Source organism: Peromyscus maniculatus, chromosome 10, assembly GCF_049852395.1.
Source record: "Peromyscus maniculatus bairdii isolate BWxNUB_F1_BW_parent chromosome 10, HU_Pman_BW_mat_3.1, whole genome shotgun sequence".
NCBI lineage: Eukaryota > Metazoa > Chordata > Mammalia > Rodentia > Cricetidae > Peromyscus > Peromyscus maniculatus.
Genome location: NC_134861.1, coordinates 5,251,510 through 5,264,777, shown reverse-complemented (window position 1 = coordinate 5,264,777; position 13,268 = coordinate 5,251,510). Strand labels below are relative to the sequence as shown.

General features: G+C 50.3%; 1 protein-coding gene across 1 annotated transcript in view; it reads right to left on the bottom strand.

Moving 5' to 3' along the window:
• Positions 1–1,533: 1,533 nt before the first annotated feature.
• The window catches only part of Letm1 (leucine zipper and EF-hand containing transmembrane protein 1), a 41,638-nt gene continuing 29,903 nt past the window's right edge, over positions 1,534–13,268 (bottom strand). The window contains exons 8-14 of the mRNA XM_006972877.4: positions 12,660–12,791; positions 12,053–12,193; positions 11,092–11,226; positions 8,858–8,992; positions 7,281–7,468; positions 5,860–5,998; positions 1,534–4,469 (exon numbers count right to left, since the gene is read on the bottom strand). Coding sequence (XP_006972939.1) covers positions 4,320–4,469; positions 5,860–5,998; positions 7,281–7,468; positions 8,858–8,992; positions 11,092–11,226; positions 12,053–12,193; positions 12,660–12,791 — 1,020 coding nt within the window. The 3' untranslated portion in view covers positions 1,534–4,319. The remainder of the gene's footprint in view (positions 4,470–5,859; positions 5,999–7,280; positions 7,469–8,857; positions 8,993–11,091; positions 11,227–12,052; positions 12,194–12,659; positions 12,792–13,268) is intronic.

Sequence of the window (13,268 nt, the reverse complement as noted above, 5' to 3'; positions counted from 1 at the left end):
GTGACTGGGAAGGGGGTGGTAGCTATAAAGGGCCTAACTGAAGCCTGGAGGGGTGTGTGGAGGGTGGGGTGGGGGGTGGTACCAGATGGATACATTCTTATCCCTGAAACAGGCTTGACACTGCCTGGGTCAGCTGGTGCCAGTCTGCAGCGCCCCCTAGTGCCAGGCTGAGCATAGCTTCCTATGGCAATCCGGAGGCCCTTTTAAATCCAAAGATTTAACACCACGGGTTGATCCATGGTGACAAGACGTAGTCCTGAGAGGGGCGGGGGCCATACATAGGTCAGGCTACTCTTGTCCATATTCCCATTGCCACCTTAGAAGAGGTAGAGGTTCGGGCCTTGAAGTACACCACCAGAGTCTACTGGGTGGCCATTGTCCAATGAGATACAGTATGGTGGCTCTATGCCACCAAACATGGGTTTTGCACTCAAATCTCCCATGCCTTCTGCCGTGTCTAGTCTCGTCTGGAGGAATCTCTCTACCTGATTGCCTTGCCTTTTGGTTATGGGTGGTGGTAATGATGGTTTCCTGGCTGGCATTAGGGACAGGCCGGCTCCCGGGACACTCATGCTTATCCACTGGCATGTAGCTGTGTCCCCAGTGGTCTGAGGACCAGCAGCAAGGGTTATTCTCCAGGCTGGAGAGATGGCTCAGTGGTTTGAGTACCTGCTGCTCTTGCAGAGGACCTGGCTTTTATTCCTAACACCTACATGGTAACATCTATCCTTAACTCCAGTTCTGGGGGATATGACAACAACCTCTTTTGGTCTCTGCACATACATACTTGCAGCAGAACAGATAACATTTTTAAAAAGAAGGAAAATGATCTTCCCAAGAAGGCAGGAAGGAAGCTGTGGGTATCAAATGTCCTGTTTTCTCCGGGCACAGTCATCCCCACTCCCCGGCACGGGAGGCTCTTTCCTCGCATCACTTCCGTTTACTGTCTAAAGCCATCTCATCTGAACGTTGGCTGTCCTCACTATAGCCAGTGGGCATGCTGTCCCCTTTGAACAGCTGTGCCCACCAGCCAGCAGTTCCTACCCTTGCCCCGCAACTTACTCTCCATCCTGGGGACCAATGTGATCTCAGTCAAACATTCTAGAGGACCCCAAGAATGGCTGCAGGAGGCCACCCGAGGCATGCTGGTGTCCTGGGAAGACCAGGAGATGGATATTCTACCTGTACCCTACTGCCCAGCCCCTCCTCCCAGCTGAGCCACCCCAGTGTGAGCACCCAGGCGGGGCTTGGGAAGCTGCCTCCCCCAGGTCCACGGCCCTCCACGTGTCGCCGTGGCTGGATTCTGTCTGTGAGCCTGAAGTAGTACACTTAGTGTGGGCACAGGCCCCGCTCCCCTGGCACTCTTCAGCCAAAGTCCCAGCTCCTGCTCACCCTGTGCCACGCGCGCGTGACAGGCACAGCGTGGGACTGTGAGGTGACAAGTCTGAGGCCGTTGAGGGGGCGTGCAGGCTGGGAGAGCCTGGTTAGGTGTCAGGACTCCTACGCTGAACAAACCAGCACAGAGCAGACAAGTCAGCAGTGGCACTTTATTAGTCAACTCCTTACAGCAAGTGGTTGAGCCAACACCACCCTGTGCAGCCTGCCAGTCTCCCGGGGCCCCGGGGCAGCCTAGAGTCTTGTTTGACTCCACATTGCAGGGGGCTGTACCACAGGTTGTGGGGATACAGGTCTCCTCAGGCCCCACAAGGCATACGCCTGCCTGGAACCTAGGCTTGGGCTCCCGAAAGTGAGCTGGCACTAAAGGGCTGAGGGGAGGGTGAAGCCCCTCTAAAATCTGAGCACACAGCACAATCATCATTAACTCAGGATGGTCTCAGCTTCTCTTTGATTTCTTTGCTAGTCAGATTGTCAGGCCTTAGAAGTATCCCTTTGGGCTGATACATGGACATGGAAGATGTTTACATGTGACCCAGCTGGAGGATCTGGGATCCCTGGAAGTTAGAAGAGGGCATAGAACTTGTTCCCCTACCATGGTCCCAAGAGGCACAGCCCAAGACCACGAGGATGTTGATAGTTCAAAAGGAGCCTGAACTTCAGATGCCAACTTCCCAAATCCTGTGTGGGAAGGCGGTTCGGAGTAGAGAGAGGGCAGGCCAGAGTTCTGTGTCAGAGACCCTAGCTTCACTTACCAGGTGTGGGTATCCAGCCCCTGGGCAAGCGCTGAGGTACAGAGCAGTTACAACAGTTCAAACACAGCAGCTTTCAAATGCTCAGCTCATGCACAGTTCTCAGTCATGGATCTCCTAGTTCTTTTTTGGGGGTGGGTTGGTGGTGTGGTTCAAGACAGGGTTTCTCTGTGACAGCCCTGGCTGTCCTGGAACTTGCTCTGTAGACCAGGCTGGCCTCGAACTCAGAGGTCCACCTGCCTCTTTCTTTGGAGTGCTGGGATTAAAGGTGTTTGCCACCACTACTGCCCAGTGGGCCTGCCATTTCTAAACCTGACCCAGATGTACTAAGGTCAAGCACCAAAACCAAGGCAAGCACCCAGTGCTAGACCCTCCAGCACACGTGTGTGCTAAGGCCCTGCAGCATCACAGGATGAACCCACTTTCTGAGGTGATGGTGTGACCTGTGAGGGCAGAGTCCAGAGAAGGACAGCAGGGAAACTCCTGAGTCAGCGACAGCCAACACGGGGTCACTGACAGGGCCCAGGGATACAATAAAGGATGAGGACAATAGGCAGACCCAGGACAGGCTCCAGAATGCTGCTCACAGGCGGAACCTCCACCGTGGGGACACTTGGCAACCACAATCTTGTCCTCACAAGTATGCACTGACAGTTGAAACGAGGCTGCTAGTGTCCACCAGGATGCACAGATGTGACCATACGTTCACTAGGCTCCTTCCACTGTTACTTTACACAGATTTACATGTGAGAATTCTTACTCCTGCTTAGCATCATGTTTAAGAAAAAACGTTTCAAGAAGCTGAGAAAGTTCCACTGAGGTTTCTGCTTCTCGGTCCATCTTGCAAATCCTGTCCAGAATTGCCCAGAAGGATTTTCTTTTCCCTGGACATAATGGCCCAAGCTGAACTCAAGATCTTGCTTTCTCTGTGCTCCTAGGATGGGGTTACAGTGGGAGTGTGGTGGTGGGGCAACAGGGTTCCCAGCCCTGGCCTGCTCAAGGAGCCATCTCCAAGTAGGAAAGGTTACTGGCTGCTCAGCAGAGCTCCGGACTCTGAGCTAGTGCAGGCTCACTCAGAGGGGTGCCAGTGAGCAGTTGGCAGGCAGGGAACACCATGCTGAAAGCTCTGTGGCACCAGACTATTTCCTCCCTGCTGGGTGGCAGGAACACAGTCATGAGCATTTGTGCTAAAGAAGCTTGAGTCTGCAACACGACGAGACTCCCTTGTGAAGCCCTGTCCTGGCCACTGTCCTGTGATAGGACTTAAATTTTATGTTAAAAGCCACACAAAGCCTCAGGTATATTCAGGTTGCAGGTGTCAGCTCTATCTCCCAGGTCTACTCAGCCATTTGGACTGCGCAACAGAAAAGATTTCATTTTCAAAGGCTTCTGTTACCCACTAATTAAGGGATTACTCATGAAATAGGCGGATGGTCATGTGTGAAAATTTACTTGTCAGTTAAAAAATTAGGTGGAGATCAATGGTAAACTGAGAAGGCTCCAGTCAACAGGCTTCAGAATCCATACAAGGCAGACACTGCTGTTAGGGACCAGTAGTTAAGACACAGCTGTGGAGGTGTGAGCATACAGATCTATGTACACTGGCATTTAGGCATCCCAAGTCCGCAGACTGACTCCAGGGTCTTCATCGCAGAGCCTGCATCCGTGTCTGCCTAACTCCTATCCCAAGGCCTCTGAGGAAATGCAGGCACATACATTTGGCTCCACACCGGTGCTGGGAGTCCACTTGGTTCTCATGCTCCTCTCAAGGGACAGAGGCTTGGCCAGACCCTGAGCAAGTAAGGACATAAACAGGGAAATGCTTTCCTACCCAGCCTGACCCAAGCTACCTTTGGAGCTAGGGTCAGTGTGAGGCTATGATCCTACCGGCGGCTGTACCTTTAACCCAAGGGTTAGGGCCATGTAGTACCGCACCATAGCATGAGTCCAAACACCATCACCCAGAGGGCTCTAAGGCTCCAGCCTGACTGAATCTTCATGGAATGATGAAAATTAAAAATTGCTTGATTATGGAAGTTTCTGATTTATTCCAGACAAAATATTAGATTGGCCACTAAGAATCACCTCAAAGCAATCACTCTTGTGTCATCCCCACTGTGGCTGGTGTAGCATGAGGAAGGCAGAGCCTGTGGAGCCCAAAGCCAGGCAGGTCTAGTTCTTCACTTCTGCGGCCTCTTTCTCAGCCTTTTCCTTGGCCTTTTCCTTCTCTTCCACCATTTCCTCCTTCTCCAGTGTGGCCACAATTTCGGCTACTTGGGTGGTAGAGATCTGAACATCTTCTTTGTCCACCAAGTCGATTACCTACACACAGGAGAGGAGGACTTAGGAGGTGCTCCATCACTGCATCCGTCTGCTGTCCCTGAGGACAGCCCTGGGGAGGCAGGACTTGACTCCTCAGCATTTCTTGGCTAAGCACATGCCGTTTCACTGCATGCTATGGGTGCCTGGGTTCTTCCTGCTGCTCTGGTACTCAAAGTCTCAGACCTCCAAAGCCACAGACTTCACAGCAAGACTGTGGCATCAAGTCCCTGTTCCAGCCAGCATGGCCCTGCCATACTGCTGGAGGCCTACGACTTGCCCTGAACATGGCTTCCCTGGTACAGTAAGGGGTAGGCATTGGGGCATATCTGTTCCTGCCATGAAGACTGAGGGGAGAGTGTGGGAAATGCTCAGCATGCATGTCTGATAGTGTCTTGTTTTAAAATGAAACTAAATTAGAAAAACAAAACAAAACACAAACTTGCCAGGTGTGCTGAGAACCACAAGGGCAGTTGTTTTTGGTTTTTCCCTCAAAAACATGATTTATGGTTTAAGTAGGTCCATGATAATTTGCAGGCTGGGCTCCCGACTCCCCTAGAAGCTAGATCCTGACTCGGGTCTTGTGGGCTGATCACTGGAAGGTCAGCCACTATCCCTACATGCTCTCTCCACTCAGTGTCTCTCAGGTCTTAGGCAGCCCCAAACGGGGTCACGGCAGGTATGTTCACTCCCTTCCCCAGATCTAATAGGGATACAAAATCCTGTGGTACATGTAGAAACAGTCCAAGGTGACATGTGCTGGAGCCGGCCTGTGGCAGGGCAGGAGCTCATTCTGTTATCCCACCATTATGTCTGTAACTTTTATTTTATAACAGTTTTTTGTTTGTTTGTTTGTTTTTCTGTGAAGCTTTGCGCCTTTCCTGGAACTTACTTTGTAGCCCAGGCTGGCCTCGAACTCACAGAGATCCGCCTGCCTCTGCCTCCCAAGTGCTGGGATTAAAGGCGTGCGCCACCACCGCCTGGCTCAAAATTCTTTATTCCACTGTGATTTCAAATGAGAGCAAAGGGCTGAGACACTTGGGGCTGCAGACCTAACCTCTTGAGACTGTCTTTTTTTTTAAAAAAAAAAAAATAATAATTATTTATTTTATGTGCATTGGTATTTTGCCTGCATGCATGTCTGTGTGAGGGTGTCGAATTCCCAGGAGCTGGAGCTACACACAGTTGTGAGCTGCCATATGGATACTAGGAATTGAACCCTGATCCTCTGGAAGAGTAGCCAGTGCCCGTAACCGCTGAGCCATCTCTCCAGTTCCCTTCTAATAGTCTTAAGACTGTCTGAATAAGCAGCATCTCCCCAAACCCCTGGGCCCTAAAGCAGAAAAGCAGCAGCTAGGCTAGTCTGCCTGGCTCAGTCCTCACTGAGACCCACCTTAACAAGGTCATCGATGTTGATATTGCCGTCCTTGTTTTCATCCAGGGCTGAGGCCAAACTGATCAGCTTGTGTTCTGGAATGTGCTTGATCTGCTTCATGGCGCTGATGAGCTCACCGACACTGACGACACTCTCCCTGGGGAGTGCATTGTGCATGTGATATTGGCCAGGTGCTCAGCCTCATGCCTTACCCACAGCTCTTCCCACAGGCTCTGATCCTGGGGCCATGCATGAACTGGAAATATCAGCATGACTCCTCCCACAGTGAGATCCTCAGGCTCTTTCCCTTTAGGATGCAATGTCGGCATGGAGACTGATAGAGAACATTCTTGGATGCTAGGGAGATTGCTTAGCAGCTATCAGTGTTCTTCCTGCATGAGGACCTCAATTCAAATCCTCAGAACCCATGTAAAAAGCTGGGAGTAGTCACGTATTTGTCTATAACCCTATTCTGTTGGGTAGGGGCAGAGGCAGGAAGAGATCATGGGCTTGCAGGCTGACAGCCTCCATGTGCATATAAGCATACACTTGCACATATATAAATACCACACTCACACACATGCTCACATATACCATTTATACACACACATGAAACTGAAAAAAAAAAAAATTGAGGCTGGAGAGATGGCTCAGTGGTTAAGAGCACTTACTGCTCTTACAGAGGACCTGAGTTCAGTTCCCAGAACCCATGATGGACGGTTCACAGCTGTCTATAATTCCAGCTCTAGGGGATCTGACATCTTCTTTGGGCTTCCATGGCACCCACACATGTGCACATCCCCACAGTGAAGAGCACTACAGGTTCTTAGGCTTGTGCCTGCCAGGTAGCCAACAGACACTTCAGGAGAGAAAACATCCTCATCTGGAGGTAACAAAGGTCTCTAGGTACAGGGCCTAGAGCAGAAGCAGAGCCCAGCTGCAGCCACCTGCCCTCACTGTAGAGTCTATGGTCAGGACTTGGGGCAAGCCTACTCAGCTGGGCACAAAAGCATGGAGTGTGCCACTGTTTCCTGGTGGCTGCTCAGGCAGGCAGACTGCCCACAACAGCGTCATAATACCACGGTTTGGAGTGGGGAGGAAGCAGGAGAAAGCCTGGCAGTTTGAAGAACCAGGAGCCAAGCCTGGTTAAGACTAAAGCTCAAGGAGATGGCACCAAGGAAGGGGAGGAAAGACGGGTCAGGGGACACAGCAGGGAGGAGACAGATCCGAGCTATCTAGGTAAAACAAGCTCGGGGATATATACCCTGAGCTGTGAAGGAAAGAAAAACAAGAGCAAAGACCTCTTAGGGTCCTGGCTGCTCCTGAGCACTAGGTAGGGCGGGCAGGCAGAGGCCGAAGGGATATGCTTTGGAATTACATCCCAGCAAAAGCACCTGCTAGCTGCAGGGTAGGCTAGAATAGGCTCCTGGCTCACTTACCCTGTCGGAGAGCTCTCCTGGGGGCCCAGCTTCCCATTCTGTTCACTGGTCTCCAGCTGCGCAATCAGGCCATCGATCTGCCCGATCATCTGCTGCACTCGCTTTGTCAGCCTCTTGCTAGCTTTGGATTCTTCTATGATTTTCTCATCACCCGTCTTTGAAAGTTCCTTTTTGATCTCTTGTAAGTCCTAATTTAAAAAAGTTTGTACCAAAAAAGAGGGAGGGCTCTATATTAATTTGAGTTGAAAAAGAAATGACGTCATTAATTTGTGCTGGGATGTGGCTCAGTAGTACAATGCTTCCTACTATGCACAAGATCCTGGGTTTGCCGGGCGGTGGTGGCGCACGGCTTTAATCCCAGCACTCGGGAGGCAGAGCCAGGCAGATCTCTGTGAGTTCGAGGCCAGCCTGGGCTACCAAGTGAGTTCCAGGAAAGGCGCAAAGCTACACAGAGAAACCCTGTCTCGAAAAACCAAAAAAGATCCTGTGTTTGACCCCTAGTGCCGCAAAACAAAAACAATTCAATTCAGCCTCAGAAAACTGGAAGATCATGCAAATTCGTTCTTACTGATTTTTTGGTTTAGCAGCCTACCATGTCCACCTTTATTTTTGTAGGCTCAAAATAATTTTTTTTTTTTTATTAGAGGGGAAAAAATCTATTCTGATTATCACCTTCCTTTGTAGTTACTAAAGAATAAACACATAAAGGCTCAAGGAATCCTAAGCACCTTCTTTGTTTACATGGGGCAAAGATGACAGGGACAAGAGCAAGGGGAAGAGCAGAGGGGAATGAGGCATGTCTTGTCTGTCTGGTGAAAAATGTGCTTTCTCGTGGAGAAGTCACACAGCCAGAGGACTACCACAGGGAAGAAGAGAAATAGCAAACTGATTTTTTAGCAATCTCCAAATCATTCCTTGCTCAACAGAGTGGGAGTAATAGCACAGCGACCTGAGATTAGAAAACGATGTCTGTTGGGGCTGAGGATGCAGGCACAACACTTGTCTAGCATGCACAAGGCCCTGGGATCAGTCCCAGCACTACAAAAGAAAGAAAAGGAAATAAGAAAGGGAGGGAGGAAGAGAGGGACAACCACTAGATAGGAAAAGAAAGAAGTCCCTCGGAGGGTCATGAATGAAAGTAACCTTTCATGTACCAAGTGACCAAGCTGTTCACATGACACTGGAGTTCAGACACCTGTCACTATCGACTTAGCACCAACAAGGGTGTCATTTACCTACAAAGTGGCCAGTTAGAATCATTGCGGAAAAGCTTTGGGGTTAAGTCCATTCTCTTTTTTGGTGCTAGGCCTCTAAGCTGGGGCTTGTGCATGCTGCTAGGCCTTGTGCTCTGTTTACTGTCCAACCACATCCCTGGTCAAAATTGATTTTCCATTTGACTCTTCTCTCCAAATTCTCTCTGGCCACCTTGTCATATACTTGGCAGGAGTGTTACTCGATGCTCTGGGGTCTGATAAAGCTGTATTCTGCCCACCCTCTGCAGTGTGAGCCTGGGCCCTGAGCAGCTGATGAAGGGCTACCTACAATGGTCCATATCCCTGCCTTGCATGCCTACCCACCTCACTGTAGTCCTGGACATCCTCCTTCAGCAGCTCCAGCTCCTCCTTCTCCTTGGTCAGGGACTTCTTCTGTTCCTGTAGCTTAGAGCAGGCATCACTGAGGATGTCAATTTCCTCCTTGGTTATCTCTTCACCCTGGAAAGAAATGAGTGAAAGATAAACTAAGTCAAGGGAACAATGGCTTCTGTCCCTAAATGATGAAAGCCTTTCTGCTCACACCACACAGGCTAGGACTTGAGGATAGCCTCAGGTGAGCTGGAGATCAGCTCTGGGCTATGTTAGCCATAGCACCTCTCCTTGCGTCTTCTTGGTGCACTGTACCCCAACACACTCATCCCATAGCCAGTAGAGTGATCACACTGTACCCCAACACACTCATCCCATAGCCAGTAGAGTGATCACACTGTACCCCAACACACCCATCCCATAGCCAGTAGAGTGATCACACTGTACCCCAACACATTCATCCCATAGCCAGTAGAGTGATCACACTGTACCCCAACACATTCATCGCATAGCCAGTAGAGTGAGCACACTGGTTGTCCCCAAATGCTCCTTTATATTCCCCAGGATTCCACTCCAGGCAAGACTGCCCTGCCTCCTGCTCTACAGGACAGCCTTTGTTTTCTAGAACTTTATAGGAGAGGAATTACTAGTTCTGCCTCTTTTAACCAACTCACCATTTGGCATCCAATGGTCAAGTATTTCTAAACTGGACAGCAACATCATAACACATCTTTCTCCTTCCTACTGGCTTTCAGTGACTACAATGACAGTTGCTGCCAATGTCTGTGTACAGCCATCGGTGGGCAATGCCCAGGAGTAGTTTATTTACTATTTATTTATTATTTATGTGTGTGTCTCTGCCTCCTGAGTGCTGGGATTAAAGGCATGAGCTAGTATGCTACATCTGGTAGTTCTTAAAAAAAAAACTAACTTTAATTGTATGTGCGTATGTGGGAATGTGCACATGAATGTAGGTACCCAAGGAGACCAGAGCTATCAGGTCCCTTGCAGCTGGAGTTCCAGGTGCTTGTGAGCCACCAGAGGTGGGTGCTGGGAACAGAAATAGAACAAGAGAGTCTCTTACTAGAACTTGGGGGTCACAAATTCAGTTAGAGTGGCTGGCCATTAAACCCCAGGGATCACCCTGTCTCTGCCTCTACAGCCTGCTTCCTGCAGGAATGTCTGGGACCACCTTGGGTCCAGGTTTTGGGGACTTCTGCCTTGATGACACCACATGTCTATTCTGGGGTCTCCTGGGCCATGCAGCAGCCTGCTCTCTATAAGCCAGTCTTCAAAGGAGCCCATTAGGCTCTGGGGGGACCACTCATACTCTTTCCCCAAAACTCCAGTGGCCAGGCCTGGGTCAGAAACTTTGTCATACCCTTCTTGCAAAGGCCATTGTTTGTTAGAGGCAGCCGCCAGGCCTCAGCCCTCCACACTTTCTGCTTTCATCAAGAACAAGTCTTACCTCCCTTCTCTGAGCCCTGAATGTGATCCTGATCATCCATTCCCTTCAAGACACCCACGGCTTTTGCCATCCTACAGGACCCCAACAGAGACCTTCCTGAACACACAGCTTTAATCTAGGCCAGTCTCTCTCTCCCCCTCTCCCCCACCACCTCACTCAGCTACCAAGTTGTCTCTATCCATTAACAGTTTTCATCTACCCACCACATCTGAACATCTGCTCCTTCATGTGGGATTCCCCTGGCATCTCAGGACAGAAGGATCCAGAAGATATTTCATGTTCTGTCCAATTTATTGACAACAAATTGACAGGAGTTTTTTAAGGAGCCTCATACCCAATCACTCAGCAAATGACACCAGGGTGGGCCTCTGTAGAGGAGGCTCTGTTCTGAAGGCCCAGCCTTCATTTCCCCTCCCGCTGCCCAACTAGAAACGCATGAATAACCTGGCAGCCTCATCTCAGTGTCAAAGGCTCTAAGCTTCTCATACCCCTAAAGCGGGTCTCTACCTCCTTGCCACTACTTCATCTCACCAGGGAGAAAAAGTGTTCCTGGAGGGACTCCATGATTGTGGAGATGAGTCCCCCATCCACAAAATGAATGAGTCAACCAGGTTTCCCAACAATAATACCATGATCTCTGGGAGGGTCTGGAGTGTGGACTGGTTGGAGGCTAAGAGGATGCCTTGCCCAGCAAAACCTCTTTAGGAGCTAAGGAACCCACAGTCCAGCCCTACTCATCCCCTGGTTATGCACAGCTCACCTTCAAACCCTCCAGCACAGGTGCCGTATCCTTCAGTTCCTCTGAGGACAGGATCACATCAGGCACCTCTGGCTGAAGCTCAGCCCCTGGCCTCCCAGGAACGGTGGCTTCCACTACTTCTGGCTGGACGTGCTTCTGAAATGTAAGCAGTACCACACTGTCACCCTGGTCATCTGGCTTTGGCTCCACACTCCGCATGTACTCCTGACAGGTCACACTTGGAATAATCTACTAAGTGATAAAGAAGACCCAGAGATCACCCAGCAGCAGTAGTTCCCTGCCCCAGGATGAGCAGGCCACCTGAGGCTCCTCAGCAGACTGAGTCAGAGCATGCTGCCCCTCTCTGGGACTGAGTCCGGGTGAAGAGATGTGCATGAATAAGCTAGGCAATGCAAGCTCCAATCACAGTACAGCTTCCTGCAGCTTTTGAGACCATGGGGCCAAGAAGTGAACACAGTTATGGGGGGTCAGCAACTCTTAGGAAAACAACCCTGAGAAGGAGGGTCCCTTGTTAACTCCTGCTTGGGTGCTAAGCCAGCTCCTCCTATGCCAATGGTGAGCAGAGAGATGCCACATCACATCTTTTTTTTTTTTTTTTTTTTTTTTTTTTGGTTTTTCGAGACAGGGTTTCTCTGTGTAGCTTTGCGCCTTTCCTGGAGCTCACTTGGTAGCCCAGGCTGGCCTCGAACTCACAGATATCCACCTGGCTCTGCCTCCCGAGTGCTGGGATTAAAGGCGTGCGCCACCACCGCCCGGCCACATCACGTCTTCTATTGCACTGTCCCTGAGAGCTGTAGCTCTACAGTCAAGCACTCCTGTGTCCTTGTACCACTCTGACCCCGGCAGGCAAAGACAGGATAGGACTGAGAGCCACATCCATGGCCATAAGGCAGGCTCTAGGAAACTTGGCTGGGACAGCCTCGGGTCCCGTGGAGTCAGTCAGTCACTGCCGGCTGCTTACCACAGCCGTGGCAGCCCTCTGCAGCTCTTCCAGGTGTTCTTGCTGGATGGCAGCCTCTTCCTGCAGGGTGGCCTCCAGCTTCGCCTTGTTGTCTACCTGTTCGCCCTCCACCTCTGCCACTTTCACCTGCGCCTCCTTTGCCTTGAGAGAGAGAGAGAGAGAGAGAGAGAGAGAGAGAGAGAGAGAGAGAGAGAAAGGAGACGGACGGCCAGTGAGCCTGAGGTGCCAGACCTAATGCCTTTACCTCTCTCTGAGCAATGTTACCACCTGGGCTTCATACAAAACAACAGCATACACTAATGGGAAGGATGTTTCCTCCGAAGTGTGTAGAGGGGCTTCCAGGCTTCCAAGGCTAAGTAAGGTTCCCCATCCCTCAGAGGACTGTTTTGAGTTTCACAGTAAAACTCAAATACATCAATTCAGAGATGCAATCTTAGCACTGCTGTGCCCGAGACTGCGCCACATAGGGGGCTGAGCAGGGAGATGAACCAGGGGGTTGGTGAAGAGGACAGGAAGACCACAGTGTAGGCTTCCATAGCTGTGGAGGTGAGGGTACCAAGCCCACAAAGATTTTAAAAAGGCAAAAGAATCTTCCAACAATACATACCACGATTTCTGGAAGGGTCTGCAAGGTGGACTTGAGCTGGTCAGCAGGTGAGAGGGTGTCTGGGAGGTACATGGCCCGGGACAGTATGAGCAATGATGTGGGGATCTCGTGATGGAGGTGCAAGTCGAGCCACTGAAATCAAAGCACATTCATGGCCGTGCTGTCCTTGCTTGACCCACAGCCCCAGTGCCTGTCCTGCAAGGTGCTGGACTGCCCACCCCAGAGTTCCCTTCTGTGCCTTTGGCTTAGTTGAGGGATACAGAGTCTGGGTGCCACAGCAAACATGATTGAGTAACTGGGTTCATTAAATCACTAAAATACATTTCCCAAAGATATTTCCCAAATGTCTTTCAGGGGCTGGAAGGAGTACTTGTTACTCCTGCAAAGGGCCTAGATACTCCTAGCATTCACATGGCAGCTCACAACTGTTTGTAACTCCGGTTCTGGGAGATCTGACACCCTTTTCTGGTCTCCATGGGGACATGCATGTACGAGGTATACAAACATACATGTAACATCCATACACATAAAGATTAAAAACATATCCAATCTATATATAATATAAAGTATACACATACACACACACAAACACATACACCTTAGTAAACT